This window comes from Lontra canadensis, unplaced genomic scaffold, assembly GCF_010015895.1.
Source record: "Lontra canadensis isolate GAN:19392208 unplaced genomic scaffold, GSC_riverotter_1.0 scaffold66, whole genome shotgun sequence".
Lineage (NCBI taxonomy): Eukaryota > Metazoa > Chordata > Mammalia > Carnivora > Mustelidae > Lontra > Lontra canadensis.
The window spans coordinates 6,534,298-6,561,973 of record NW_022631060.1 but is presented as its reverse complement, the minus strand read 5'-3'; the positions used below and the strand labels follow the sequence as shown (position 1 = coordinate 6,561,973).

Here is a 27,676-nt window from a genome sequence, read left to right as displayed (position 1 = left end):
CTCTCTCTCTGCCCCTAGCCCCAACTCTCACTCACTCATTCTCTCTCTAAGATAAATAAATAAGAAATATGATCGAGCCTCCCCCCCATGTTTACACTTCCTCTAATGTTTACACTTCCTCTAACGTCTCCCCATTACCAACTGCAGAAGTACATATTACTTTACATGAGTGACTCTTCCCATCTCAGATTCCCTCCCATTCTTATGTTCCAGTAACCCTCAACTACCGGGAATGATATTTTGATCTTGTAACAGTCTCATATGTATTTGCTTCTGGATATGCTGGTTCCTCTGCTTGGAATTTCCCTCCTTGCCTTCTGACCTGCTTAGACAATACTTAATGTTCTAATACCCAACTTAGTAGTTACCTCCTCTTTGAATTTCTTCCTCAGTCATTCCCTCCTTTTTTTTGCTTCTGTACCTTTTACTTCCTAAATTTCATTTATCACAGTATAGCATAATTATTTGTCTATGTGGCTCTTATCAGAGTACAAGGACAGGGTACAAGATATTCATTTCTGTATATCCAATGTATTTATTAAACACCAACAGTAAGCCTGACGTCTGTTGAATAAATGAGCACAAAACTAAAGAACAAAACTTCTGAACTTATTATAATTCTTATAGTTTTGATAACCCCACTAAGAAATAGTTAATAGGCAGAAAAGACGTGGAGAAAGGCGATTACAATTAAAGAAAAAAAAAAAAGAAAAAAAAAAAGCGGGGCACCTGGGTGGCTCAGTGGGTTAAAGCCTCTGCCTTCAGCCCAGATCATGATCCCAGAGTCCTGGGACAGAGCCCCACATCAGGCTCTCTGCTCAGCAGGGAGTCTGCTTCTCCCCTCCCCCCGCCCCGGCCCTTCCACCTGCCTCTCTGCCTACTTGTGAACTCTGCCAAATAAATAAATAAAATCTTAAAAAAAGAAAGAAAGAAAGAACAAGCAACTTCTGTGTAAGGAAAGACTAAAGAAAACAGGCTTCTTCAATTTACAAAGTCTGAGATGCTGTTATAAATAAAGGTATGAAAGGTAAATGGAACAACTGATACTGTTTTCTAAATCCTGGAACCATTCAACCAGGCAGCAACACTGTACCTTAAAAGCAGTTCTTTTCAGGAATTCCATTTCTAAAAGATTCCCTTTATTTAAAGAGAGAGTAAATTTAAACTCAAGGTATTAAGCCAAAACAATGGTGGAAGTAGGCCACATATGAAACACTTAGCATGGCCCTTAGCACAAAATATACATCTGAGATAAGCTATGATTACATGGTTTCTATCAGTAAAGTGTGCAACTCCCTGTGCAAGAAGTCAACGAATACCAACAATGAGCACTTTCAATCCGCAACAACCTGTTGCAGGTAACATTGAGGCAAACATTTATCGCTAAGAAATCTCCTTGGTAATCACTATATTGTACACCTGAAACTCATTCAATACTATATGTTAACTATACTAGAATTAAAAAAAAATAAAATTAAATAAGCTCCTTGGTATAGGAAGTGAATAAGTATATCTAACTGCTACTGCAAAAAAGCAACCTCTACCGTTTGATATCTTGTTCTGCCATAACACTCATTCAAGTCTGCCTCGTAAAGCCTGTACCTTTCCCTTCCTTTAATCACTCTTCACAGAGGAGTTTCCACTGATAGAGAGAAAAGCGTGTGTGTGTGCGTGTGTGTGGTGCATTCATACAGATATAAATACACATGCACATAGTTTGTAAGCCGCAGTCTTCAAATACTTCTGAACTGACTGCCTAATTCAGACACTCCAGTTACACAGCTATGATCAGTTTAAAAAACGTCCACAAATTCGACTGGTTGGAAACAACATGAAGAAAGCTTTAAAAATAACTTTAAGCTCTGAAGTTTAAATTAAGATGGTTAACTATGGTTTTCTGGAACACACAGAAAACAGATAAACTGCTAAAGTAATTCCAGTGGTTCTCAAACTTCACCATCTACCAGAATCACCTGGTGGGCTGGTTGAACTCAGCCATCCCCAGAGTTTCTGATTCAGTAAGTTTGGGGTAGGACCTAATTATCTGCATTTCTAACAAGCTCCCAGATGATGTGGCCAGGAGCACACTTTGAAAACAACTAGTTTAAACTATCAGAACTGAGAAAGACCTTGCAGATGAATAAAATAAAGCTTGGATAACAGCCTTCTTTTCATTGTTAGGTTCATTCCATTCAGTTATTATGTTATACAATTTATGTATTTTTAGGAAGTGCACAACACATTTTGTTCAATTCAACAGATATTTTTCTGAACACTTAAATTAAGACATGATCCTTGCCTTAAAGTCTACTCTAGGGGCACCTGGGTGGCTCAGTGGGTTAAAGCCTCTGCCTTCGGTTCAGGTCATGATTCCAGGGTCCTGGTATCGAGCCCCCGAGCTGGGCTCTCTGCTCAGCGGGGAGCCTGCTTCCCTACCTCCCTCTCTGCCTTCTTCTCTGCCTGTCATCTCTGTCTGTCAAATAAATAAATAAAAATCTTAAAAAAAAAAAAAAAGTCTACTCTAGCTGGATGAAAAAAGAGACTCGTGGTCAAGGGCGCCTGGGTGGCTCAGGTGGTTGCTTAAGCATCTGCCTTTGGCTCAGGTCATGATCCCAGAGTCCTGGGATTGAGTCCCACATTGGGCTCCTGCTCTGAAGAGCCTGTTTCTCCCTCTCCCTCTGCCTGCCTCTCCCCCTGCTTGTGCTCTCTCTCTTTCTCTGTCAAATAAATGATAAATAAAATCTTTAAAAGGAAAAGAGGCTCATGGTCAAATAATTACAACATAAAGTGACTGGTCCTACAACAAAAATGCATACAAAGTGCCTCAGGAATTTAACTGAGGAGAACTCGAGAGAAGAATATCTGCGGGCTTTGGAGGATAATTAGGAGCTCACCAAGAAGGCAGAATGGGGCTGGAGGGAGAGCATTTCAGAGATGCATATTCACGAAAAAAACCCTTCTAATGCCTACTGTGGACCAGACACTGTACCAAGCATGGGGATAAAATGGTGAGAAAAGGCATCATAGCAGCCTTTAATGATGCTTACAATCTGAAAGGGAAAGAGACAATCAAACAATAATTCAAGTAAATATAGCTGCAATAGGTGTCATGCATAAAAGATGTTTTAGACTATACTATGAGAATTTGTAACTAGAAGATCTACTCAAAGAAATGCTTCCCTAAGAAAAGGGTCTGGAGAACGGTACCTTAGCATTCTACACACCATGTTCAAACCTTTGCACATGAAGAGTATTTGTAGACACTATTACTGTTAAGTGGACATTTTTGCCCTTTTGAAAGTTCAAAGGAGGGATCTTGGTAGGCTACTATTCAACTCTTCAAGACAAAAGGACTGCCAATTAACTTCTTCAGAACGCCTAGCCTGGACTTATGAATATTATGAGCCTATTATCCAGGAAACCCATTTCCCAATATCAACAAACAGGGGAACCAAACTAATTATGAAATTGGCCAGTGAACACAATATAAGAACAAGGGTAACTAGATGGTCTCAAGAAATGAATAGTCCATTCCTTTCTCTAATGACTAGAACAAGATGTGGCAAATTTTTGTTCCTTGGCTCTCCTTCTCTTTGATTGTTCTAACCACCACCTTTCTGATAACTGTCAGCACTCAACCACAAAAGGGAGATTAATTTTATTACATTATACTTTGTCTTCTTGAAATGTTAACCAACCAGCAACCTGAGTCTCAATGATATTAATGGTATTATGCTATATGTGTGCCAGGGAAGTCATGCCTTGTCCTCACAAAGCATATAAAAAAGACATAATTAAACATTCTATCTTGTATCCAGCTAGATACCATTAGAAATAGGGAGAAAAAAACATGAGGAATTAGAGAAGGTTGCCTTCAATACACAGGACTAAGGAAACAGTACTACAAAATGGGCTTTAGAACATGAAAACTATGGTAGGGACAGGGAGACAAGATAGCACAAGTGTGTGGAAATAAAAACCAAGAAAGTAGTTTGGTTTGGCTGGAAGATATATGAATATAAGTGTAGCTAATAAGACAGCAGTAGTCTACTGGGGCCTGAATATCAGGCTAAGGAGTTTGTGCCTATAATGGCAAAACCCTTCAAGTTAACTAAGCACTTATAAATCATTTCCAGGGATGCTTGGGTGGCTCAGCATCTGCCTTCAGCTCAAGTCATTATCCCATGAACCTGGGATCGAGCCCTCCATCGGGCTCCTTGCTTATCGGGGAGCCTGCTTCTCCCTCTGCCTGCCATTCCCCCTGCTTGTGTTCTCGCTCTCTGACAGATAAAAAAAAAAAATCTTAAAAAAAAAAAAAAATTTCCAAAAGGTACGTTTTGTTTTCACTAATCCACACATGAAAAGTTAGAGTTTATAGGGGCGACTGGATGGCTCAGTCAGCAGAACATATGATTCCTAATCTCAGGGTTTTAAGTTCGAGCCCCATGTTAGGGGTAGAGTTTACTTAATAAAAATTTTTAAAATAAAGTTTAAAAAATTTTAAGTTAATCAAGGTTAAGTTTAATAACCTGAAATTCAAAGCCAGGTATTGTGAACCAAGTCCAGTGTCCATCCCACACCACCACTGACTATAAAGAGTGGGAATATTATGGAGAATAGGAACTACATGATCAGAACTTTGGAAGCACAATATTAAGAAATAATGGTAAACATATGCCCTTCCCCCCCAAAAAAAAAAATCCAAGAAAGAGGCTATTATGATAGTCTAGACTAAGAGTCCAAACATTTGGAGTAGTAGTGAGAACTACATAGAGATGAATATGAGAAATTCATCAGGTCTTAGCTACTGATTAAATTTGAAGGATAACAGAAGAAGGAATAATAGATGACAGCGCTATTAACAAAAAAATGCAATGGTCTCTTCCATCTTAAAGCAAAATGTAATAAACAAAAACCTAAGAGAAACTTCTTTGGATCCTGCACTTTAACTTACAGCTATGACCTGCTCCCCTTTTCTCTTCACAGCCAAACTTCTCTAAACTTCTTTTCATTCACTGTCTGTTTAATCTGTTTAATCTCACACTTACTTTGAAGAATGTCTTCTGCTCCAAATGCCACTGAAACTCCTGTTTAAAATCACCATTAACTTCTGGGGCACCTGGGTGGCTCAGTGGGTTAAAGCTTCTGCCTTCTGCTCAGCTCATGGTCCCAGGGTCCTGGGATCAAGCCCCACACGTCGGGAATCTCTGCTGGGAGCCTGCTTCCCTTCCTCTCTCTCTGCCTGCCTCTCTGCTTACTTGTGATCTCTGTCAAATAAAAATAAATAAAATCTTAAAAAAAAAACCACCATGAACTTCTATGTTGCCAAATCCAATGAAAATCTCCATCTTTAATATACTCAGCCTCTGGGTGGCATCCACCTCAGTTGATTACCCCCCTCCTTTTTTCACCATTGGTATGATTTTCACCATCGGTATGAAACGTCGTTTAAGAATTCAAACTGGAGGGGCATCTGGGTGGCTCAGTGGGTTAAAGTCTCTGCCTTCGGCTCAGGTCACGATCCCGGGGTCCTGGGATCAAGCCCCACACAGCAAGGAGCCTGCTTCCCCTCTCTGCCTGCCTCTCTGCCTCCTTGTGATCTCTGTCAAATAAATAAATAAAATCTTAAAAAAAAAAAAAAAGCCAAAACAAAACAAAAAAAAGAATACAAACTGGAGCCAGACAAACCTGGGTTCTAAAACCAGTAATCTCAATACTATGCAGCCATCAAAAGAAATGAAATCTTGCCATTTGCGATGACATGGATGGAACTACAAGGTATTATGCTTAACGAAATAAGTCAATCAGAGAAAGACAATTATCATATGATCTCCCTGATCTGAGGAAGTTGAGAGGCAACATGGGGAGTTTGGGGGGTAGGAAAGGAATAAATGAAACAAGATGGGATCAGGAGGGAGACAAACCATAAGAGACTCTTAATCTCACAAAACAAACTGAGGGTTGCTGAGGGGGTGTGGGGGGTAGGGAGAGGGTGGTAGGGTCATGGACATTGGGGAAGGTATGTGCTATGGTAAGTGCTGTGTAGTGCGTAAAGCTGGCGATTTACAGACCTGTACCCCTGGGGCTAATAATACATTATATGTTAACAAAAATATAAGAAATTATAAAAAAACAAAAACAAACAAAAAAACCCAGTAATCTCTCTAGTTATTATCTGGTAGTCTTGGACAAATCATATAGCCCCTTCTATGTCGTTTTCTTGATCTATAAAATTGAGATAATAAAAGCACTTACTTCATAGTTACAAGCATTAAATGAATAAAAACACACTAACACTTAACACAACGCTTGATAAACAGTAAGTACCACAGTGCCTTGGCTTCCAAGACACCACTACTCTCTTGATTTTCTTCTTTGGCCTCCCTTCACTCCCTTTGTAAGCTACTCTATGCCTACCCAACTTCATTTACCAGACATATGCCAATGAGACACAGGTATGTGCCAAAAAACCCTTCCTGTGGTCCAGAATCACAGTCCGTTACCTACTCAAGAGTTCTATCAGATGTTTCACAGGTACTCACATTCAATCTGTCCAGACTTGCTCCAAACTGAGTTTATGCTCATCCCCTCAATCTCCAGACCTGCTCTTCATTCAGCGTGCCCTATCTCAATAAAAGGACTATTACCACAAACTATTCACATGAGAAAACCTTGAGGGTCATGCTTACACATACCCCCTTACAGTCACTCTCCCACACACCCAAGGAATCAAAGTCCTATGATTTTGTTTTCTAAGTATTTCTCAAAACCTCCCTACCTCCACTATCCTTATTCTCAACCATACTTCCATCATTTCTTACCTAAACCACTGCAGCAGCCTCCTAATTGGCCATCACCAAATCCATTCTCACTCCCTCCCTGATCCTTTCTCTAAAGTGCGGCTGTTATTAGTTCAAGCACATTACTCCTCTGCTAAACTTGTGCCTTCCCACTGTCTTCAGAATAAAGCCCTACTTGACCTGACCCCTGATTATTTGTCAAGATTTTAACTCTCTCCTCCACTTACTTCTCAGCAGTTAACACTAGCTTTTTTGGTTTTGTGTGGTTGCTATGTTCTTCAAACAGGTCAGATTCCTTCCAACCTCAGGGTTTCTCCATATGCTAATCACTTCCTTTTTGACAGGTTACCTCTTACTCATCCTTCAGGTCTCCCTTTTAAAAGCTTTCTCAGAGAAAATGTTCTCTGATGCCTCCTCCCACTCCCGATATTTAGATTAGGTCACTTACTATACAGTCTCACCGCGTCCTCTATTCACCTTTGTAGTCCTTTGCGTAACTGTAACTGACGTTACTAACAGAAGTATTCAGTTATTCCCCACCAGACTGGAAGCTTCACAACAGAGGGACCATGCCTGTCTTGGTCATCACTGTATCCCAAGAGTTTTGCATAGTTGTCTGACGCAAAGCTAAGTGCTTGTAATATTTTCCCATTCATACCACAGGGCTTTGCATTAGCTGGTCCCTCTATCCAGAGCTCTGCTGACCCAGACCTGGTCCCTAAGTCCTTGAACTTCACAAGAATGGCTCCTCATCACTCAGGTCTCAGTCGCAAGATGCCATCTTCTCAGGGAGCCTTTAGGGATAATCAATCTCAAGGAACGATCCTCACCCTAATAAGTATAGATGATCCTTGAACAACACTGGTTTGAACCACATGGGTTCATTTACATGCAGATATTTTTTGATAAATGCAGTACAGTACTTTAAATGTATTTTTTTTCTTATGATTTTCTCAACATTTTCCTTTCTCTTCCTTTATTATTAAAAAAAATATGTGTTGACTGTGTATGTTACAAAAGGCTTCTGGTCAAAATAGGCTATTAGTACTTAAGTTTTTGGGGAGTCAAAAGTTACATGTGGATTTTCAACTGTGCAGAGGGTCAGGACCCTTAATCCCCACTTACTTAAGGGTTAAGTGTATTTCATCACCCTCTTAATTTCTTCAAAACATTCAGCACTACTTGAAACCACAGCATTTGGAAGTTAAAAAAGTAAGGCCCAAGTAAAGTAGTTGTCACAGTGTAAGTACCTAAAAAAGACATCTATGTGAATGAATCTCCTGAGTGAGAAAATATTACCTGGGAACATCCAAAGTTCATTAACAAAATATATACAAACTATCTTCCAACAAAGTCGAAAAAGAGGCAATATAGATTAGAAGGCTTGGAAGCCAGACTGCCCACTTTGAATCCTGATTCTTTCTCTTAACTGAATAACCTCAGACAGGTTACTTAATTGTAATATGCCTCAATTTCCAAACCAGAAAATGGGAATCACAGAACCTATCTCAAAGGGTTGCTGAAAATTAAGTTAGTTAATATGTGAAAAGTGCCAGTACCAGGCACACAGTATACACTCAATTAATGTGTACTATTATCCATCAGATTGGGCTTTTTCTTACCTTGTCTCAAATATATGGCGTGACTTTTCCTTTATCTTATCCACCCAAAAAGGCTCATGATTTTTTGTTGTTGTTGTTGTTCACACACAACTCCAAGGGCATCTTTCAGACAGATTAAGATACGTGAATGGCACCTGCTGGAATTGTGAAATATGGTGGCACCATCCTCAAGTTCTGGAAACCCCTCAAAATGATGATGATCAGAAGATTAAGATGATCAAAAGACACAAGAAACAGAGAAGTACTTTGGAAACTATGAAAGTACTATAAATGATCACTGTATTTATGATGCATCTACAATCTCTTGAGGTGACTGTCAGAATCTTTAAGAGTATGTTGGCCAGATTACTGCCCTGAGAGGGTTGTGTATTCCAGGGATATAAAGAATGGATTAAGGTTGAGGCTACATATTGAATTCACACTGAGGGCCACAACCAGCTCTTGGAACTGTTTCTTTTCTTTTTTTTTTTTTTTTTTAAGATTTTATTTATTTATTTGATAGAGAGATCACAAGAAGGCAGAGAGAGAGGAGGAAGCAGGCTCCCTGCCAAGCAGAGAGCCCTATACAGAACTCGATCCCAGGACCCTGCGATCATGACCTGAGCTAGAGGCAGAGGCTTAACCCACTGAGCCATCCAGGCACCCACTTTCTCTTCCTTTCCATTGCTACTAACTAACCCCCAGAACAGTGATTCTCAAACTTCTGCATGTACTGAAATCACCTGGCTTGTCAAAACCCAGATTGCTGGGCCCCAATCCCAGAGTTTCCAATTCAGTAAATACAGGGCAGGGCCCCTAAATGTACTTCTAACATGTTCCCAGATACCCAGATAATGCTGATGCTGCTGATGAGGGAACCACACTTCAAGAATCCCCGCCCTAGAGATCAGGTACCTGATACTTTAAAAGGTAACTTATTTCAATATTCTTTTGGACATGTCCCTGACCTGAAACTGCAAAAAACATTACTCCTAAGACACCACTTTAATCAAATTACCATCTGATTAAAAACAAACCACAACTTCCAATGACTCTCTATTTTCCATGTCTGGCCTTCATAATTGTTTAAAACGTGCTCCCGATTATTATCAACAGTGCCTTCCAAAACAAATCTTCTACTTTAGTCCTATGAATCCAATGAATGTCCTCAGACTAGGCCTTACAAGCATCCCATTCCATAGTAAAGCTTATGCTGTCTTTGCCTCCTGCAAGGCCACCCCCTTCCCTCCTCCTCTCTACCTACCTGAAGGTGGCCTTCACCACTGTTATTTGCCAAAACCACTGGCTTGGTCACTATCTGCTGCCTTTTATCTTTATGGCTTAAGTTTTTACCAAGTACTCACAGATAGAGAAAACCCCCAAGAACCTAAAATTTAAAACAGAAAACAATGACATGAGTGACAGACATCAATAAAAAGTCTGACATATATACAAACAGCACAAATACTCCTGCTTTACTAGATCAAATGCAGTAAGTTCAAAGTTCACAAAAAGAATGTGCCACCTTTTTCTAAACATGATGAAATACTGACTGTCAAATATTTGTAACTATCTCATTTAGGATGTTAAGGTATCTGTGAGGGAAGAAAATTTAAAAGTAGCCTCAAAAAAAGAGAAAGGACTCAGGCTGTAACTTCCTTTAACAGGAATGGGTATAATTTTTTCTGTATGAAATAACACAAGAAATATGAGGTTCAAGGTCTGGTCCCCCTCCCCCACCCCCCCACCCCCGCTACCAACTCTGTGATCTTGGGCAAGTCACAGACTAAAACTCTTATTTCCATAATAAAAAAGAAATTAAAGTTTAAAACTATACCATCTACCTTACAGGCCAGTTTTGAGGATTAAACAAGGTACTGTGTATGAGAGAACCTAGCCCAGTACTCAGCACATACATACTGAATTTGTTGATGTAAAACCAAAACAGGACAAGAGTATTATTCCAAAAATGAGATCACACAGAGCAAACTAATGAAATCTAGTCAAGGATGTCCATTTACCAAGAAGAAAAAAAAATTTTTTTTGAAGATTTTATTTACTTATTTTAAAGGTGGGGTGAAGCAGATGGGGAGAGAGAGAGACAAGCCAACTCCTTGCTGAACGTGAAGCCTGATGCAGAGCTCAATCTCATGACCCAGGAATCATGACCTGAGCCTGAGCTGAAACCAAGAGTCAGCTGCTTAACCAAATGAGCCATCCAGGCACCCCAAGAAGAAAAATTTTAAAGGACATAAAATAATGGCATGTTTCTCTGTATGGAATACAGTAAATATATCAATTCTGACTTTTTTAATGGCCAAAACTAGGACTTGAGAATAATACAAATATCATCACTTGCAACTTCACAACTTTAAAATGGTCTAAAACCCAGCAAAAACCTTGAAACAGAAGATTTTTATAGGATTAAGGGAAGAAGTTAAAATTCAGACTGAGCTTTTAAAGTTAACTAGATTTTTTTTTTTCATTTGTTCTAATGGCCCAAATACTATAAATGTGTTCATCTGGCATGTGTGCTAAGTATAAATTTTTTCTGTCACAGTTTAAAGCTTCTGGTTCTATGCACACTGCAAGACCTAATATCCAGATATTCTGCTCATCCCTACACACCAAACCCTCCTTCATTCCAGTGACTTATCGCTGGGCCTCAAGAAAACTGGTAGCAAAGAAAAGTATTTATCAGGAGGGCACCTGAGTGGCTCAGTGGGTTAAAGCCTCTGCCTTCAGCTCAGGTCATGATCTCAGGGTCCTGGGATTGAGTCCCGCATCGGGCTCTCTGCTCAGCAGGAAGCTTGCTTCCTCCTCTCTCTCTACCTGCCTCTCTGCCTACCTGTGATCTCTGTGTGTTAAATAAATAAATTTAAAAAAAAAAATTTATCAGGGCTTTCACCAAAATCAACAGATACTTATCAAGCACTTTCTGTGTTGTAGATGGAGTACTTTCTCTTTTTCTGAGGCTACTTATTGAGCACTTTCTATGTGTCAGGCACTATTTGAAGCATCCAGTATATACCATAAACAAAACAAACTCCCAACTCTCAAGGAGCTTACACTCCAACGGAGAGAGATGCACAAACAAAACAAACAAGTATGATAATGACTAGTGCTCAGCAAAATAAAACAAGAGAAAGTGATAGGGCTTAAATGCAGTCCTCATTATGGGTCCCCAAAATGCAGCTTACTATGGAAAACTGATGCATAAGAATAAAGAATTAGTTCCCTCATTATCTCCATTTTGAATCACCCAAAAACCGGCAACAAGTTTTTCCTACATCTCCAGGAAGGAGGCTGCAACACTCAGAATAATGTACTCCTCCACCATCACAGACTGAAGGTTAAGTCTAATTAAATAATTATAAATAAGCAAATTTAACAATTTAGACCATCTATAACTTTTTTCCAATTGTTAACAAGATGACACTTTCACGATATGGAAAATATGGCTTAAAAGAAGGATTTTATTTTGCCAAGTCCATTCCTGGTCAGAAAGACCTACTTAGAGTGGGGTCATTCAAAGTGGGACTGTTTATAAAAGGGATAGTCTGGTAACTGCTACTGAATCTGGGAAGACAATTTTTAAGGGTAATCCAAAGAATGGTGAGAATATCATTAGGGCTTCAATGCCCCCAGTTTCTTAAAAAAGATAAATGATTTAGCTATTTCAAAGAAAAACATATGTAAGAAATAAACAGCACTGAACATCTAACAATATAATAACATCCTTTAGAAAATCTCTTAATCTCATCATCAACACTGACAATCAGGAATTCTCAAGAAAATCAACATCTCCTCCTCCATATAAGGTTCCGCAACTTCTCTTACCCTGAAGTATACTGTCTTCACTTTCTTTTACATTGATTCAGGTGTCTGTTTGCTTCTACAATTGCCTTTGGCAGGAGCCAATGAATTTTTTCCATACTAAATGTAATAATGTGTATAATATATTATACCAGTTGAGGACACATAGTCCAGTGTATTAAAATAAATAACAAGGCGCCTGGGTGGCTCAGTGGGTTAAGCCTCTGCCTTCGGCTCAGGTCATGATCTCAGGGTCCTGGGATCGAGCCCCACATCAGACTCTCTGCTCAGAAGGGAGCCTGCTTCCCCCTCTCTCTCTGCCTGCCTCTCTGCCTACTTGTGATCTCTGTCTGTTCAATAAATAAAATCTTTTAAGAAATAAATAAATAAATAAATAAATACCAAAGGTCATCTTTTCCATTAAAAATGAAAAAAGTCCCAAGTTAAAACGATACTACGTAGCATATAAATGGTATTTAGATGCATGCTATTTTGCCCTTGATTTTCTATGCAATTAAGGATTACTCAGAATTGGTATGATTTCAAAAACCTAAAAGATCATCAATTATAATTGCTAAGGATCTAACTAACATTTTAGATAAAGTAACTGTAAGATATTATGCTGAATATTCCCTACAAATCAATACTTAATATACATGGTCAGAAACAACCAACTAAAACTACTCCAACACTTTGGCTGCTGAAATCAAATGAAGAAAAAAAGAAGTTCCATCTTTAGTCCTCGTCAGTATTTCTCAATAAAGTCCTCCATCTAAATTTACTAGAAATACAGAAATAAATAATCTTCACCTCAGGACAATCAAACATCCACCCATCACCAAAGCTGAAGCTTCTACCCCTCTCACTTGAATACCCTTTCCAGGTACATCAACGTGCCTTAGAGATCTGTCTGGCTTTGTTCTAGGAATCCATACACAAAATGACTCATCTTTTCATTAAAGAACAAAACTACGTCTTGCTTAAGAATAGTCAAACCTCATTCATTTCCCACATTGCAAAACAAGCATTCTAGTTCCAGAAAGTAGAGCTTATGTCCCAAATCTATACATATACACCATCTTCAAAGGTACAATTCTCTTCCATATGTATAGTAAAATTTAGCAAAAGGCAAGCCATTTTTTAAAACTAGCTATTTCTGAATTTAAGAAATGACCTGTCACAAAATTGATATAAATATATCAAAATTTACCAAATTCTGCCTGTGCACTTGAAATAGCTATCTCAGTAAAAAGCATTAAAATGACTTACTCAATTTTTAATAGTATTGTTACTAGTAAGAATACAACTTTTCTTTCTCTTAAAGATAGGTAAATGGTCCCAAATACAGTAAAATCATTCTGAAATGAGTCTGGACTCAGACTTTTTTTTTTTTTTTTTTAGATTTTATTTATTTATTTGACAGAGAGATCACAAGTAGGCAGAGAGGCAGGCAGAGAGGGAGGGGGAAGCAGGCTCCCCGCTGAGCAGAGAGCCCGATGCTGGACGCTGCGGGACTCGATCCCAGGACCCTGAGACCACGACCTGAGCCGAAGGCAGAGGCGTAACCCACCGAGCCATAGAGGCACCCCTGGACTAGGACTTATAATACTGATATTCTCTCTCGAGAGGCTATTTTATAGGCGTATCACAAGGGATGACCATTTAGGTTTTGTCCCTTAAAACAACATGGAAGTAACATTTAGTAACACTAAAATCAATGTACCAAGTAACTCATTTCAATTTGACAAATATATACTGTATGAGGCCACACAAATTTTAATCACTAAGCTAAGTAAACCTGTCGTTTGTTTCTCTTTCAAACTTTATGTTTTATGGCCAATACCTGCAAAACAAAGTAAGTTCTATACTGTGACCTACTTTAAAGACAGACACAGTGTTTAAAAAAAACAGCTAACTACTATAAAAATTAGCCATTATGATAGTCTTAAAATTCCTCAAATGAGATCTAACTTAACCAATGTAACATGAGGATTCACCACAGAGACAAACATTAAAAGTCTAATAAGCAAACTTGTCATTCTAATAAACTGCCACTATGCTCTCAAATCAAAAAAGTTACGCTACAGGGGCACCTGGGTGGTTCAGTGGGTTAGGCCTCTGCCTTCAGCTCAGGTCATGGTCTCGGGGTCCTGGGATGGAGCCCCGCATCCGGCTCTCTGCTCAGCGGGGAAGGGAGCCTGCTTCCCCCTCTCCCTCTGCCTGCCTCTCTGCCTACTTGTGATCTCTGCCAAATAAATGAATGAAATCTTAAAAAAAAAAAAAAAAAAAAGTTATGTTACAGAAGGAATTTACACTGCAGATAGAATTTTGTCATGTAATCTTAGAAAAACAGACATCAGTCACCCTAAACTTCAGAATTGTTACCCAAAATTCCAAGACCCCCCCCAAATATCTGATGCCCTCTCATACAACACATGAACCAAAACCGAAATATGCTAGATACGGAAAGGGTTAATGTGTGCAACAGGTAGCAATCACTTTACAATTAAAAAAAAAAAATCTTACCAGGACAAAAGTCACAGATTCCCTGGTTTTCTACCACTACCTTTCTACTTTGTTAAAAAATGTGAACTTTTTCTGGCTGAATGAAAGGCTCTTCCTTTGAAAGACTGGATCCCAAGATCCAAGATCCTTCAAGTATTTACATAACAGCTCAACAATTCTGCAAGTCTGACACAATAAAAATGATTCCCCATATGGCTGGGAATAACCACCTGGGAAGAGAACTCTGCAGCATCCTCTTTCTTCTCCTACGGTCCCAAAGAAAAGTTTAAGGAATGTCAAAACAAAACAAAACAAGCACCCAAAATTTCACTACTGATATACGCAGTTTATTTCTGAAAGTTAAATAAGAGTTTATTTCTAAAAGTTAAAGAACTATATTCTCAATACACGCTTTAGGAGACGAGGCAAATCTCTGGAATAAGACTTGCCAGAACATACATGCCTGCTGGATATACTTGCACTCCGCACCTTTCTAACAGTCACGTTTAAACAAAGTAGCGTCTTCTCAAAAAGAGTGGAGATCATCAGAAAATGATTACAGAATCACTCTGTTTCCCTCCAAACTCAGTCTAAAACGCAGAGCCAAAGAAAACCACCATAAATTCCTTTAGTAATCTTTTAGGTCTCTCAGTTCACCAAATTTCACATAATACATACAATTCTTTGGCTTTCCCCATACCTTACTCTAAAGACACAAATGCAAATTTCTGAAATGAATATATGGTGAGAATATTAATAAAGTTCTCTTTGACCAGGGAATACAAAAATCAAATTTTTAAACTCCAATAGGGAAATACTGAGAGGAAAGCAGGGCTTAAAGAAGCAAATATTCATATGCACATACAAGCAAATTCCCTCCAAACCATTACTAAGTAAAAATTTCTTTCAACATGATGTATCTCATACTTCCTTCCCAAAATACAAAATATAGAACTTCTGGTATTCTACCCTTTCTCAATCAATCCCCACCAACCCTCTAAACCTATCAGTGTTACTTGTGTTAAAAATAAAAATAAAATCCATAGTTCTACCCCCCAGCTCAAAGCCACAAATCCTGACATACCATCATCTACAAAAATGATACAGAACTATCCTTTCTCAGTTTTGTCCCTAAAATTTGCATTCTAATCTAACTTAGATTTATTACAGTGTCAGTATTGCAGAATTAGTAATCCCTGTCACAATGTAATCCACAAAATCCTTTGATTTACAACAGTTTCTAGAGAAGTTAAGGCTACATACAAGTCCATTTCCAAACAGGATGAATATTAAGGCTCTCACTACTTGGCCTAAAAACCAAATGAGATATTAATACACCATCTCTCCTCTGGTAACAGAAAAGCCACCTGGAAAGTTTTAATCACAGTAGGTTCACAAATGGAGACAAAACAGTTATTGTACTTCAAAATTGGAAAAAAAAAAAAAAAAGAGAGAGAGAGAGAGAGAGAATAAAATACTAACCAGTCTCTGGCTGTAACGAATCCTTTCTTCTTCGGGTTCCATCTCTCACTCTTCTGTTGAAATTACTGTGAAGAAACCACTCCAGGGCTGCCTTCCTCTTCCTTAGGAACCAGGTTTACAACACTAAAGAATAAGGATAGGAGCAGAGATGAGAACTCATCCCCAAACTGAAGCTTTCTTTTCACAGGAGGGGAATTTAAGATGTAAATTAAAGGCTCTCTGACAAATCCGGTTCCTCTTCGTCAGTTCGGGACCCCTCGGCTTTGGGGCAAGCGTTCCCCTGCCATGACCAACGTTAATCACATTACAACTGTCTGAGGCCTAGGCAAAAGGAGATGATGTTGGTTTCAGTTCCTTGTGGATGGGCCACACACCACTGTTTCTTCCCCACAGGATTACAATAAGCCAGCCTCCCCTTGATGGCAGCAGTGGCAAAAAAAGAAAAAGGGGGGGGGGGGACTTTTATCTGTAGAGAACTGACCAGGTGAAGCGGGCACTGAACAAATCCAGATCCGAACCAAATTAGCTCTCTCTCACCGATAATTAGAAATTAAAAGGAAAAAAGGGCAGACTATAATTTTGAAAAGGACAAAAAAATCAGGATAAAGAAAGGTTCCAAAACAATTTCCCATACCCCTCTAGGAAAGCCTCACACAATCGTCGCCTTCCTTCCTAGAGACCCTGGATCTTTTCATTCCCAAACCAACACTCCACCCCAACACAAGATGTGTGTAACTCTGAAACAAATTCAAGAGAGTTGCAAATCAGGGACCAAAATCACATTAGATCTTTTTGAATCAAGTAATAAAATGACCGAATCCATCTACAGAAATAAGTAAAATACAGCTTTCCAAAAATTACGACCGAACTGCGCGAGGGTCGAGCGGTAATACCAAGAAAGGTTTTTTCTTTTTTTCTAAATATTCTCAAGAATAATGGCTTCCATAGGGAATGCAGATTTTTTTTTTTTCCTTTTTGCAACTACATTACAGCCACGTTAATAGCATCCTTTCAAAACTGTTACGAGACCAAAGGACCCAATGACACAGTTTGCAAGAGCAGTTCGTGGCAGCCCTCCTAGAGGAAGCCCTTGTCCCAAGTCGGGAGGAAAAGAAACCGTGTTTGAACCCCTGGGCGAGGACCGCCGGTGACTGAAAGCAGCCAGGGCCGGAGAGGAAAAATGGCAAATCTCGCTGGGCTCCCCGAAGGAAAGGCGTTTCAATCGTTCACCCATCGGAAAAAGAAATAGAAACTTTACATTAAGACTTTAGATAACACGGTGAACCAAACTTCCAGGGGGGAGGCCTAGGAGGGGGAATCTCACCGGGGATTTTGCTCGTGAGTTCTTGTCCAAGTGAGAAGTAAAAGATTCCAAAAACTGAGAGCAAAAATTAAATCCCAAACGTCGTCTTCGTTTTTTTTTCCGTGGATCAACCCAGTATCCAGAGAGGGTCAGAGCGACCCGGAAAAAGAGGAAACAGTTGCTGAATCAAACCTCCTCTTCAAGCTTCGGAGACCGGGAGTCGGAGGCGTCAGGAGAGGGGAGCGCGACCCCTCGGCGCCGAGCCCGGGGCGCCCCCGCCTCCCCCGGGCCAGCGGTCAGCAGCCCGAGCCCGAGCCCCCGGCCAGCCCCGGCCAGCCCCGTCCGCGGGGAGCGCCCTCTTCGCTGTGCCCTCGGCGAGCAGCCGCCCGGCCGCCTCCGGATCCCAGAAGCGGCGGCCGATCAGCTGAGACCGGCCGGCCCGAGGCTCCCCGCGCCGCTCCGGCCCCCCGGAACGCGGGCCCCGGCCCCGGGGGGCGGAGAGGGCGGGAGCGGCGCGGCGCGCCGGGCTGGGGGCCCGGACTCCCCTCGCGTCTCCCCCTCAGCCCGGGCTCCGCGCTGCGGGACGAGCCCCCGGCTACTCCCCAGTCGCAGAGGAGGGATTCCGGGGGATGGGCCCCCTGGCGTTGCCCCTCCTCCCGGAGCGCCCCCTGCCCAGGATAGACGGAGCGGCGACAGGCCCAGCCGCTGGGAAGGTGCTCTGCGAGCCGCAGCCGCCGCCGCCGCCGCCGCTGCCGCCGGGGAGGGGTGTTGTTTCCCTCACACAGGAGGAGCCGCTGAAGCAGCCGCCGCCATTTTGAACCCGTCAGACTCTCACATACACACAGCTCTCCGCGGTGCACTGCGCAGGCGCCGCCCCCCCACCCCTCCTCCGGCTCGCCTCCGCCCACCCCCCCTTCAAGCCTCCCTTCGTTTCTTACCGCTCTCTCGAGCGCACGTGAACGCGCACGCGTCACTCCCCTCTAACGCGGACACTCCGCGGCGCGCGCACGCGCGGATGCGTCGGCCTCGAATCGCCCGCGCCCGGCGACGCCGACGCGGCTCCCCGCCCCCCTTCGCGTCAGCCTGCCCGCCCTCCCGCCGGCCCACCGCCCCCGCTCCCCACAGGGCCTTCTTCCTGGGCTCGGGCCCGACCCGCTGCTCGCGCCTGCGCGCAGACCAGGATCCTCCTCCGCGCGCCCTCCCCTCCCACACGCCCTCGCACGAACACACACACACTTTGCCTCTGTGACCCCGCCCCTCGCCGGCCAGCTGCGCCGGCGGCCCTCCCCCACCTCTCCGGGGAGGGTGGTGACCCCCCCGACCCCCCATAAAGCACAACAACCCCCCCAAGCAGAAGGGAGAAGCGCCCCGTTCCCCTTCAACCGCCCTTTGCCCCAGTCGGCCCGTCACAGTCACACAACCTGAAGGCCGGGTGGCCTGGGCCAGAGCAGCCGTTGCCCGCCTGAAAGCCGGGTCTCCCGGGGTCAGGCTGCTGGGCCGGGCCGGTCCGAGCTCGGCGCCGTGTTCGGGCCTGCCCAGGGCGAGGGGGCGCCCCGGCGAGGGGGCGCCCCTTCCCCCGGTTGCCCTCCCCTCGCCCTCCGGCCGCTGGGCCGAGGGCGGCCTGCCCGCCATCCCCGGGCAGGCCCCAGCGCCCCCCCGCCGCGGGGCCCGTTCGCCCACGGCTCGGGGGGCTCCTCGGTGCAGCGGCTCGGCCCCGCCTCACCCACTCCTCGCCGCTCCGAAGGGGCAGGAAACGGGAGTAGCATGTCTGTCCTGGGCTCGGCTCCCCCGGGGGAGCTCCGGGCGCTTGACAAGGGCGTCCACAGGTACCAGGCGCGGGAGTGGTCTCCGCGACGGCCCGGGGGCGGCGGCGGCCGGCGCGCCCACTGCGGGCCCGAGGCGCCTGGGGAGGTTGGCCCCGCAAGCCCCCGCTCCTCGGCCACGCTCAGGTTTCCGCAGCGCCGGTGCCCCCGGCGCCCCGGGTGGGACGTGACCCCGCCCCCGGCGAGTCGGGGCGCCCTCCACGGAGGGGTGCGCGGATCGCCCCTCGTCCCTGGGCCGACCCCGCCGCCCCGGGCCACGGCGGGCGCGGGAGGCCCGGCTGGGAAGATGTCTCCTCTCGGTGCGCGCAGCTTCGCGCGAGGGTCAGCGACGGGGCAGCGGCCGCCCGAGCCGCGCCTGCCCTGCCCACGAACGGGCTCCCGCGGCTCGACAGCTGCCCGACGGGCTAGCAGGCTGGGGACGTCGACGGAGCTCGGCCAGAGGTATCTGAGCAACGCCATGCGAGCAGCCCAACCGCGATCAGGGCATTTCCCCAGCCAATCTCGTGCTTTGGGGCCCGTTTAAATTATAAATCCCATAAAGGACCGTGGCTTGGGCGTTACGCATCCGGGTAGACACGCTCGGCTTCGCTAAGGTCTTGCTGAGAGGTGTCACCCAGCTCTTTTTCTCCCTGCCTTGGGTTCCTACTCTTTAACCTCTGATCCTGGGAGCCAGGAATGCAGGAGAGGGGAAAGAATATGGAGTGAATCATGTAACTTCTTTAAACAACCTTCCGCTCTTTTAGGAAGACCAATGGGGAAAGACAATTGAAATAAAGATCGCTTCTGTTTCTATCACAGCTCTGGGTTTGAACTCTGGGGTAAAGGCACTAGCTACACCCGAGGTAGTAGTATTTATTACCACAGGGTGTTTTTCTACATGCACATGTTGGGAGTTTTAAAAAACGTTCTCTGTTTCACAGCATCCTTGGGAGTCAAGCTAATGCGCCTGGTAGTATTGTACTCATTTTAAAGATAGACAACCGAAGTACAGAAAGGTTAAACAGCTTGCCTAATTACTCGAACAGAGAGGAGTCCAGCGGTCTTCGAGAGCTGACTGCAACATCTCCCAACAACAAAACCAGGTTCGTTAGTGCACTTGTGGTGATGAGCCCCGTGGGATGTGTGAAACCCCACAATCCCTGTGCCATACTCCTGAAACTAATCTACACCGTATGTTAACTAGAATTAAAATAAAAAATTTGAAAAAAAAAAAAAGATTTGTTGATATGGTCTTACTTCTTGCGTTCCAGTCACTGGGAAATGGTCTTTATTCTGATACCATTTTTGTTCAGACTTCATGGATTTTCAGGAGTACTGTTGTGAAGATCTTCACCAAAACCTTATCAGGTCTAAAGCCTTTTTAAGTCTTTCCGACTACAGTAAAATATATTTTAAAAGCAGCAGAGGCAACTGGATGTCTGCAGGTATAGAAAAAGGCAGCAGCTTGTTTTAAGAGAAAGACTTTTGCCATTGTCAGATTAAGCAAGTGTTAGGCCTCATTGCTATTTGCAAAATAAATGGCTTTATTTACTTCCCATCTGTCCTTATAACCCATGCTTGGGGGCAAAGAGAAGGAGAAGGGGTTCTTGAAGTAGCTCAACTTGGTCTTGCCCTTTTCCTTAAGGTCCCGAGCCTCTCAAGTCGTTAACCCTCAACACTGAGTGTGAGTTTCTCACCTTCAGCCGATGCCTCCTATAGATTTAACCCAGGTAGGTATGCTGGGAGGAAACCTAAGAAGATTCTAAGAGCAGTTGACGGTCATATTAACTTGGAATAGAACTGCAAGTAAAGGTTTGTCAGAAGGCAACCAGCTCTTTTCCAGTCGGAAGCCGTTTGTTAACTAGTCTGGAGGGGGTGTGTGGCGGGGGGGTGATAGCATTTAAAAAGATACACATGATGGGTGTGCACCTGGGTGGCTCAGTTGGTTAAGCAACTACCTTTGGCTCAGGTCATGATCCCAGAGTCCGCATAGGTCTCCCAGCTCCACGGGGAGTCTGCTTCTTCCTCTGACCTTCTCCCCTCTCATGCTCTCTATCTCTCTCAAATAAATTAATAAAATCTTAAAAAAAAAAAGATATACATACACAATGGCTTTTCCACAGGCAATCTTTGTTAATATTTGAAAGCAGATATGCAGAATAAGTTAAGAGATAGTCAGGTAGCAATGATGCCCCCAAAATCACAATTGGCAAGGGTGTGTTTTGAGGCTCACTGCTTTGCCCTAAAGGAGACATTTTCAAGAATAAAGCTTGGGGGTCCCTGGGTGGCTCAGTTGGTTAAGCAGCTGCCTTTGGCTCCGGTCATGATCCTAAAGTCCTGGGAAGGAGTCCCATATCGGGTTCCTCGCTCCATGGGGAGTCTGCTTCTCCCTCTGACCTTCTCCTCTCTCGTACTCTCTCTCACTGTCTCTCTGTCAAATAAATAAATAAAATCTTAAAAAAAAAAAAAGGAATAAAGCTTGGGTGATTCCCCAAGAAGGGCACGAGAACTATGGAACTATATGGCTTCAACTGTGACTGCAGGGAGAGGCAGAGTGGTGGACGGGAAGAAGGAAAGAAAGGTGTCTTCTAGAAACACCAAGGAGAGGATCCCTGGCTGGAATATGCTGGCACCTAATAAGATATTAACAAATTTCTGCCTTCTTGAGCGAAGCTGACACCCAACAAATGCTGAGTCAAAGTCCAGATCACCTACTTCTTTTGGGAGACTTTAGTGGGTGGAAGGAGAACTGTATAGTCTCTTCAACCAAATCGAACTATTTCTAATTTCTCTGCACCCCTTAAATGTTAAGGAGGAAGTAGGGATGTCCCAAACAGTGGAAGTCTAAACCAAAATAGAGAAGTTCGTTTTGAAGATGCCCCTGTGGTAGCATAACCAGTGGTTAAAAAGCTTTGACGTCAGAGACTAAATTACCAGATCTTTGATCCTAATGAACTCCTCAAAGCCTCCATTTTTCATCTATGAAGTGGGAAAATGCCTAATGCTCAAATGAGTAATGTTTTAAAGCTCAATGTCTAGCACATAATAGTCTCCAATTATGAGCATTTACTATGTTTCTGACTTCTAGTTTTAAGGAAAGTTTTGAGTAAAGATGCTTCAATGTTTAGGTAAATTGACATGGAGTGCAAGTAGTCACTTAGAGCTTCTCTTTCCCTTTCTAGCTCCTAGCCTTTCTTTCCTCCCCACCCCTGATGTCTCTGATCTCCATTTTCCTCTCTCCCTGCATTCTGTCTGTGTCTCTCTCATCATCACGTCGCTCCTGAGGTCTCTTTTACCCATCTATTTGGAGCCCTCAAGCACATACTCTGTACTTGTGCTAATCATTTCCTGAACATCTCCCTCTACCTCCTTCCACTAGACTGTAAGTTCCTTCAAGACAGGAGTCAGGCCACATTCGTATCCGTCAAAAACCTTCCAAAATCAATATCACATACTTAAAGGTGTCAACCTTAGGAGAGGTTAAGAAAAAAAAAAAATGTGCTGGGTGATTGTGGGTTTTAAAGGATAGAAAGCTTTCTTTTGAGGATGGAAGTAAAATCTGAAGTGATCAGGAGGAAAAAATGGAAGCCAGAAAAGCCCTGAGGATTGTCGTAGCATTGAACATGAATAGCACAGGAGATTCTTGTAAGTTTCATGGAGCGCTGTTGATCCCTTCTGCAGGACTATGGGACCACAGCTCTCCCTGGCCCAATGCCTCCTTGGTGCCATTTTTTCTGGGCGTATAGCCTGCCTTTGTGCAGACCTGCCTCTCCTGATGTGAGGGGCTGACTTCGGCTGCGAGGGCAGCTACAGCAGCATCTGGAACCTGCCTGCTCTTTTTAGCCACCTTGCTTTCCCCCTTGGGGCGAGGCCACCATCACTTCCACTTCTAAAAGGGAGGACTCCCTGCGTTTTCCAGGGGTGGGTCTTCAAAGATGCCAAGCCCTGTGCCTCACCATGCTTGGGCTTTGTCGGGGGTTCTTTCTGGCACCCTGAGGTTTCCAGGTCTGTTTGCAACCTTATGCTTGTTCACTGGCTGAGCTAATGAGAGCTTATAGTGTTGCAGCGGCATCCCCAAGGGGCTAGTTACCTAAACACTTGGGCCTGTTCCTGGATCTGCCTAGTGGGTCTGATCTTTGCCCATCTTCTATAAGAACATCCCCTGCCTTTTATCAGCTTTGGCTAAGTCTAGTCCTTCTTCGGCCGCTTTATGAGAGGTTCTTACCAGTTGTATGTTATTAACCCAAGCCCTTAACCTATCAGAAACCCCGTTCTCTCTTTAATAAAACGGAGATAACAACTCCTGCCCTGTTTCCTGCTGGGATTATTGTGGAATCAAATGGACAAATGCGCACGAACACCCTATGGATGCTAGAAGACAACACGTTTAGATGGGATTGCTGGTTCTCCTATTTTTTCTCATTTCTCTTTTTTCCTACATGAAGAATTTGTTTTGCTACTAAGTACCCTTGTGCCCAACACTAAATGGAGCGCTAAGATGGAGACAGGAGATCTGAAAAATTAGAAAGCTTGGCTTTTACCCTTGGACACTCCACATCATGGAGGACATACTGGGAAGACTTGACATGCTTAGAAAAAATCATCATTACAGTCAATCACCAGACGATCGTGTAGACAGCAGGAATTGGAGAGAGAATTCCACTTGGATGTGGGCCCCAGGGGAGAGGAAAAGTTGCACGTTTTTGTTCATGTTCATTAGTATATCCCCAGTGCCCCAAACCCCAGGCTTGGCTGGCACTAGTCTGTCTGTGTTTATTGACTCCATGAATAATGTAGCATGCTGGTGCTTTTGAGACACGGGAGGGCTTTGAACCTCTGCACAGGTAGGTTTGGTTTGGACAGAGAGGCACATAGGTTCCGGAAGCAATGGGTTGATGGGACAGCACTTGTTGGAGGTGAACTGTTCTTACAGTTGTCACTTCAGCCGGAATAGAGCTGATGGAACCCAAAACCCCTACCAGGAGGTAAGGATGCAGATCTTAGGGCAAGTGCTTTGCTCTCTTTACTCCAGGTTCTCTTGTGATCTAGTCCTTCTGTTTCACTGATCTCTACTGCCTCCGGTTTCTGGGTGCCGTCTTCAGAGTCCACAACAGAAGCACAGCTTTCAATGTGATATTATGAGCTTAATATCGCCAGTCAACTTTTTTTTTCCCCTGAATGCCTCTAATTAAATTGTCGGTAATATTGGACGTGTGTAATTTTCAAATGATGATCTTCTTTTACTCCCCCCAAATGCTTGCTAAATATTTAAACTCTGAAATGTATTCACTTGTCTTTTTCTTTCTGACTAGATCTATTTTCACACTCCCTGGGGGAACCACAAGAAAATATTGACTGCATTTAAGATGAGCTTTTCATGTTGTATTTTTGGCAATTATACTTGATTTGCCACCCAGCTTGGGGTTCATGTTTTGATTTTGTCACAATTACTAGTTCTGCTTCTACCGTTGATCTAGTTATTGTCTCATTGGTGAGTTGCGTGTCCTTAATAAATTTTCTATCCCTGTATAATTTATTGGTTTGAGGAAAGTGGGAGACACTATATGTCTATGCCTTAGTCTTTATTATTGAAACTGATTACAAGATTTACCAATATCCAAGCTTTTAATAAACATGTTTATAATGGTGAAGGCTTATGTTTTGCATAAATGTTAGTATTTTCCATAGCCCCAGTACTCATTTACTATTTCCTTTTTCCTTTTTAAAGATTTTTCATTTATTGGGGGCACCTGGGTGCCTCAGTGGGTTAAAGCCTCTGCCTTCGGGATGGAGCCCCGCATCAGGCTCTCTGCTCAGCGGAGAGCCTCCTTCCCCGCCCCCCGCCTGCCTCTCTGCCTAATTATGATCTCTGTCTGTCAAATAAATAAATAAAATCTTTTTAAAAAAGTATTTTTCATTTATTTATTTGAGAGAGAGAGAGCATGCTCCAGAGAGAATGAGTAGGGGGAAGAGCTGTGGGAGAGAGAGAAGCAGACTCCCTGCTAAGCAGGGAGCCCGAAGCTGGGCTCAATCAGGTTCCTGATCATGACCTGAGCCAAAGGCAGATGCTTAACTGACTGAGCCACCCAGGCGCCCCCATTTACTATTTCCTATATTTCATGCATTTTTGTAGTCAACCAATTCAGAAAAGTGGGCAAATCGAATTCTCAAGTCCAGCCTGCTGGGAGATAAATATAGAATCTGCAATGTCTTCTTTTTTCTGAATCCACATTATTCCTCTTGAAGGGACCATATTTCTTTCTTTCTATATGCCTTTAAGTTGCTCTTTAATACACAGACATGTAATTTGGCTGCTATCGATAGAGCAATGCCCCTCATTTCCAATACTGTCTCTTCATCTCAAGGGCACTTCTGATGAACCCCGCTGCCCACTGTCTCACATTTGATTGGATCTCCACATGACCATTAGGGTCAGCAACCACAAAATACAGGCCAGTTTTTAACTCCCTACTGGGTCCCGGAGATTTTAAAGTCTAAAACTTGGACCTTGCCCTCAAGGAGCTTCCTGTTTAAAGAGAAAAGTGGGGGGCTGCCTGAGTGGCTCAGTGGGTTAAAGCCTCTGCCTTCAGCTAAGGTCATGATCCCAGGACCCTGGGATCGAGCCTCTGCCTTCAGCTAAGGTCATGATCCCAGGACCCTGGGATCGAGCCCCGCATTGGGCTCTCTGCTCAGCAGGGAGCCTGTTTCCCTTCCTCTCTCTCTGCCTGCCTCTCTGCCTACTTGTGATCTCTGTCTGTCAAATAAACAAATTTTAAAATCTTAAAAAAAAGAGAGAGAGAGAAAGGAGGAAGAAATGAACTACGTCAAAACTGTCAGCAGGGCAGGGCTGGGCGAGAGAAAAGTGGGGAGTATTTCTAGACACTTCGGGAGCTGCAGCCATATTCTTGTCTCTTTCCTAGGACTTCCTGGTGCATTTACTTGGTGCTGCACTAACTTCTCCCTTATAGTCTGTTAGAGCCTCATCTGTGAGGGGACATTAGCATTGAATCACAAAATCTTAGAGCTAGCATGGAGCTTAGAGGTCATCTAATCCCACCCGCTCATTTTAAAAACTGGCAGTCTGAGACCCCAAGATGTTTAACAGCTTGGCCAAGGTCATGCAGCTAGTTTAGTAATGAATTTGGAACTATAAACCATGTCTTCTGATAGTTGCTTTTTCTGCTGCTACTCAAATAGATGGCAGTTTTAATCATCAGACCCAACATCATTCATTCATTCGTTCCTCCCCCAGAGAGAGCGCCAGCCTATTCAGGACACTGTGCGTGGCACTGGGGTTGATTGCAACGTGGTGTGCGTGAGACCCACATTGTGTGGGGGCGAGGGCCTGGGGGGTCCAGTGACCATGTAAATTAGCCTCTAAACTGAGACCCTTTGAAATGGCGAAAGTGGACACCTGGGTGGCTCAATCAGTTAAGGGTTTGCCTTTGGCTCAGGTCATGATCCCGGGGTCTTGGGATAGAGTCCCACATCCGGCTCCTTGTTCAGTGGGGAGCCTGCTTCTCCCTCTACCCCTTCCCCCCACCCCCGCTTGTGATCTCGATCTCTCTCTCTCTCTCTCTCTCAGATAAATAAATAAAGCCTTAAAAAAAAAAAAAGAAACAGCAAAATGGTCTAATAATAGCGGTATGTACATCAAGTATAAACTAGGACGAGTGCCATCATGGACTTCAGGTCTCTGCAGGATATATGCAGTCTGTATAGGATACCGTGAGGGCACAAAGGTGGGAGGGGTCGATTCTACTGTGGGGGGAGGGGTGCTCAGTCCTGGAAGGCTTCTTGGAGGAGGTGATGCTTGCAAGTTACTGGGGCTGTGATGTTAACCAAGAAGACAATGGGGGAAGAGCATTTCCTACCTCTGGCATGCCCTGGACACAGCAGGACAGCCAGCAAAAGGGGGAATTCCTATCCTGAGGACCTCTCCCACCATATTCAGCCAGCAGATGGGGGCGCAGTGACCCCCAGTCTCCCTTGGATCCCAGCAGGTATTTGGTCATCCCGACAGCAAATATTTACCGAGGATCCACTAGGTAGCAGGCAGGTCCTGGGAATACTGCGGACATGATAGGCAGAGTCTGGTGTGTGGTCTGGCAGGGACCCTGGAGATGCGCAGATTGTATTCCCAGTCCAACTGCATCGTGCAGTGAACACATCGCATCGCTCAAGCCACAGAGCTCTTCGGGGTTCGGTTTCCTCATCTGCAAAATGAGGACGAGTCTGTCCTCATAAGGTGGCTGTCACAGGATCTAAACGGGTTAACAGTCCCCTGGAACATAGGAAGCGCTCTACGAGTTTGTGAAACAAAACCGAGCTCACAGTTAGTCAGGAGAACCACAGCAAATTAATTAT

At 43.8% G+C, this 27,676-nt stretch overlaps 2 protein-coding genes across 5 annotated transcripts in view; one reads left to right on the top strand and one right to left on the bottom strand.

Moving 5' to 3' along the window:
• KDM2A (lysine demethylase 2A) overlaps window positions 1-18,468 on the bottom strand; it is a 110,609-nt gene extending 92,141 nt beyond the window's left edge. The window contains exons 1-3 of one of the 4 annotated variants that reach the window (XM_032879599.1): window positions 17,529-17,824; window positions 16,839-16,941; window positions 16,205-16,327 (exon numbers count right to left, since the gene is read on the bottom strand). In XM_032879599.1, the coding sequence (XP_032735490.1) occupies window positions 16,205-16,246 (42 nt within the window). In that variant the 5' untranslated portion in view covers window positions 16,247-16,327; window positions 16,839-16,941; window positions 17,529-17,824. Of the gene's footprint in view, window positions 1-16,204; window positions 16,328-16,685; window positions 16,740-16,838; window positions 16,942-17,528; window positions 17,825-18,445 lie in introns of those variants that run through there. The other 3 variants (XM_032879601.1, XM_032879598.1, XM_032879600.1) reach the window with 3 other exon arrangements.
• Window positions 17,245-20,516, top strand: LOC116880604 (basic proline-rich protein-like). The gene is made up of 5 exons (XM_032879913.1): window positions 17,245-17,351; window positions 17,712-18,752; window positions 18,935-19,771; window positions 20,074-20,148; window positions 20,251-20,516. The coding sequence occupies exons 1-4, from the start codon at window positions 17,245-17,247 to the stop codon at window positions 20,102-20,104; spliced, it is 2,016 nt and encodes a 671-aa protein (XP_032735804.1). The 3' UTR covers window positions 20,105-20,148; window positions 20,251-20,516.
• The last annotated feature ends 7,160 nt before the right edge of the window (window positions 20,517-27,676 follow it).

What these genes read in the sequence shown, in the direction of transcription:
- LOC116880604 (XM_032879913.1), top strand. Translation starts at nt 17,245, where the DNA reads ATGACACAGTTTGCAAGAGCAGTTCGTGGCAGCCCTCCTAGAGGAAGC. An exon ending in CACACACACACTTTGCCTCT is followed by an intron (nt 18,753 to 18,934) that starts GTGACCCCGCCC and finishes CACAACCTGAAG; the next exon opens with GCCGGGTGGCCTGGGCCAGA. An exon ending in TCGACGGAGCTCGGCCAGAG is followed by an intron (nt 19,772 to 20,073) that starts GTATCTGAGCAA and finishes CCGCTCTTTTAG; the next exon opens with GAAGACCAATGGGGAAAGAC.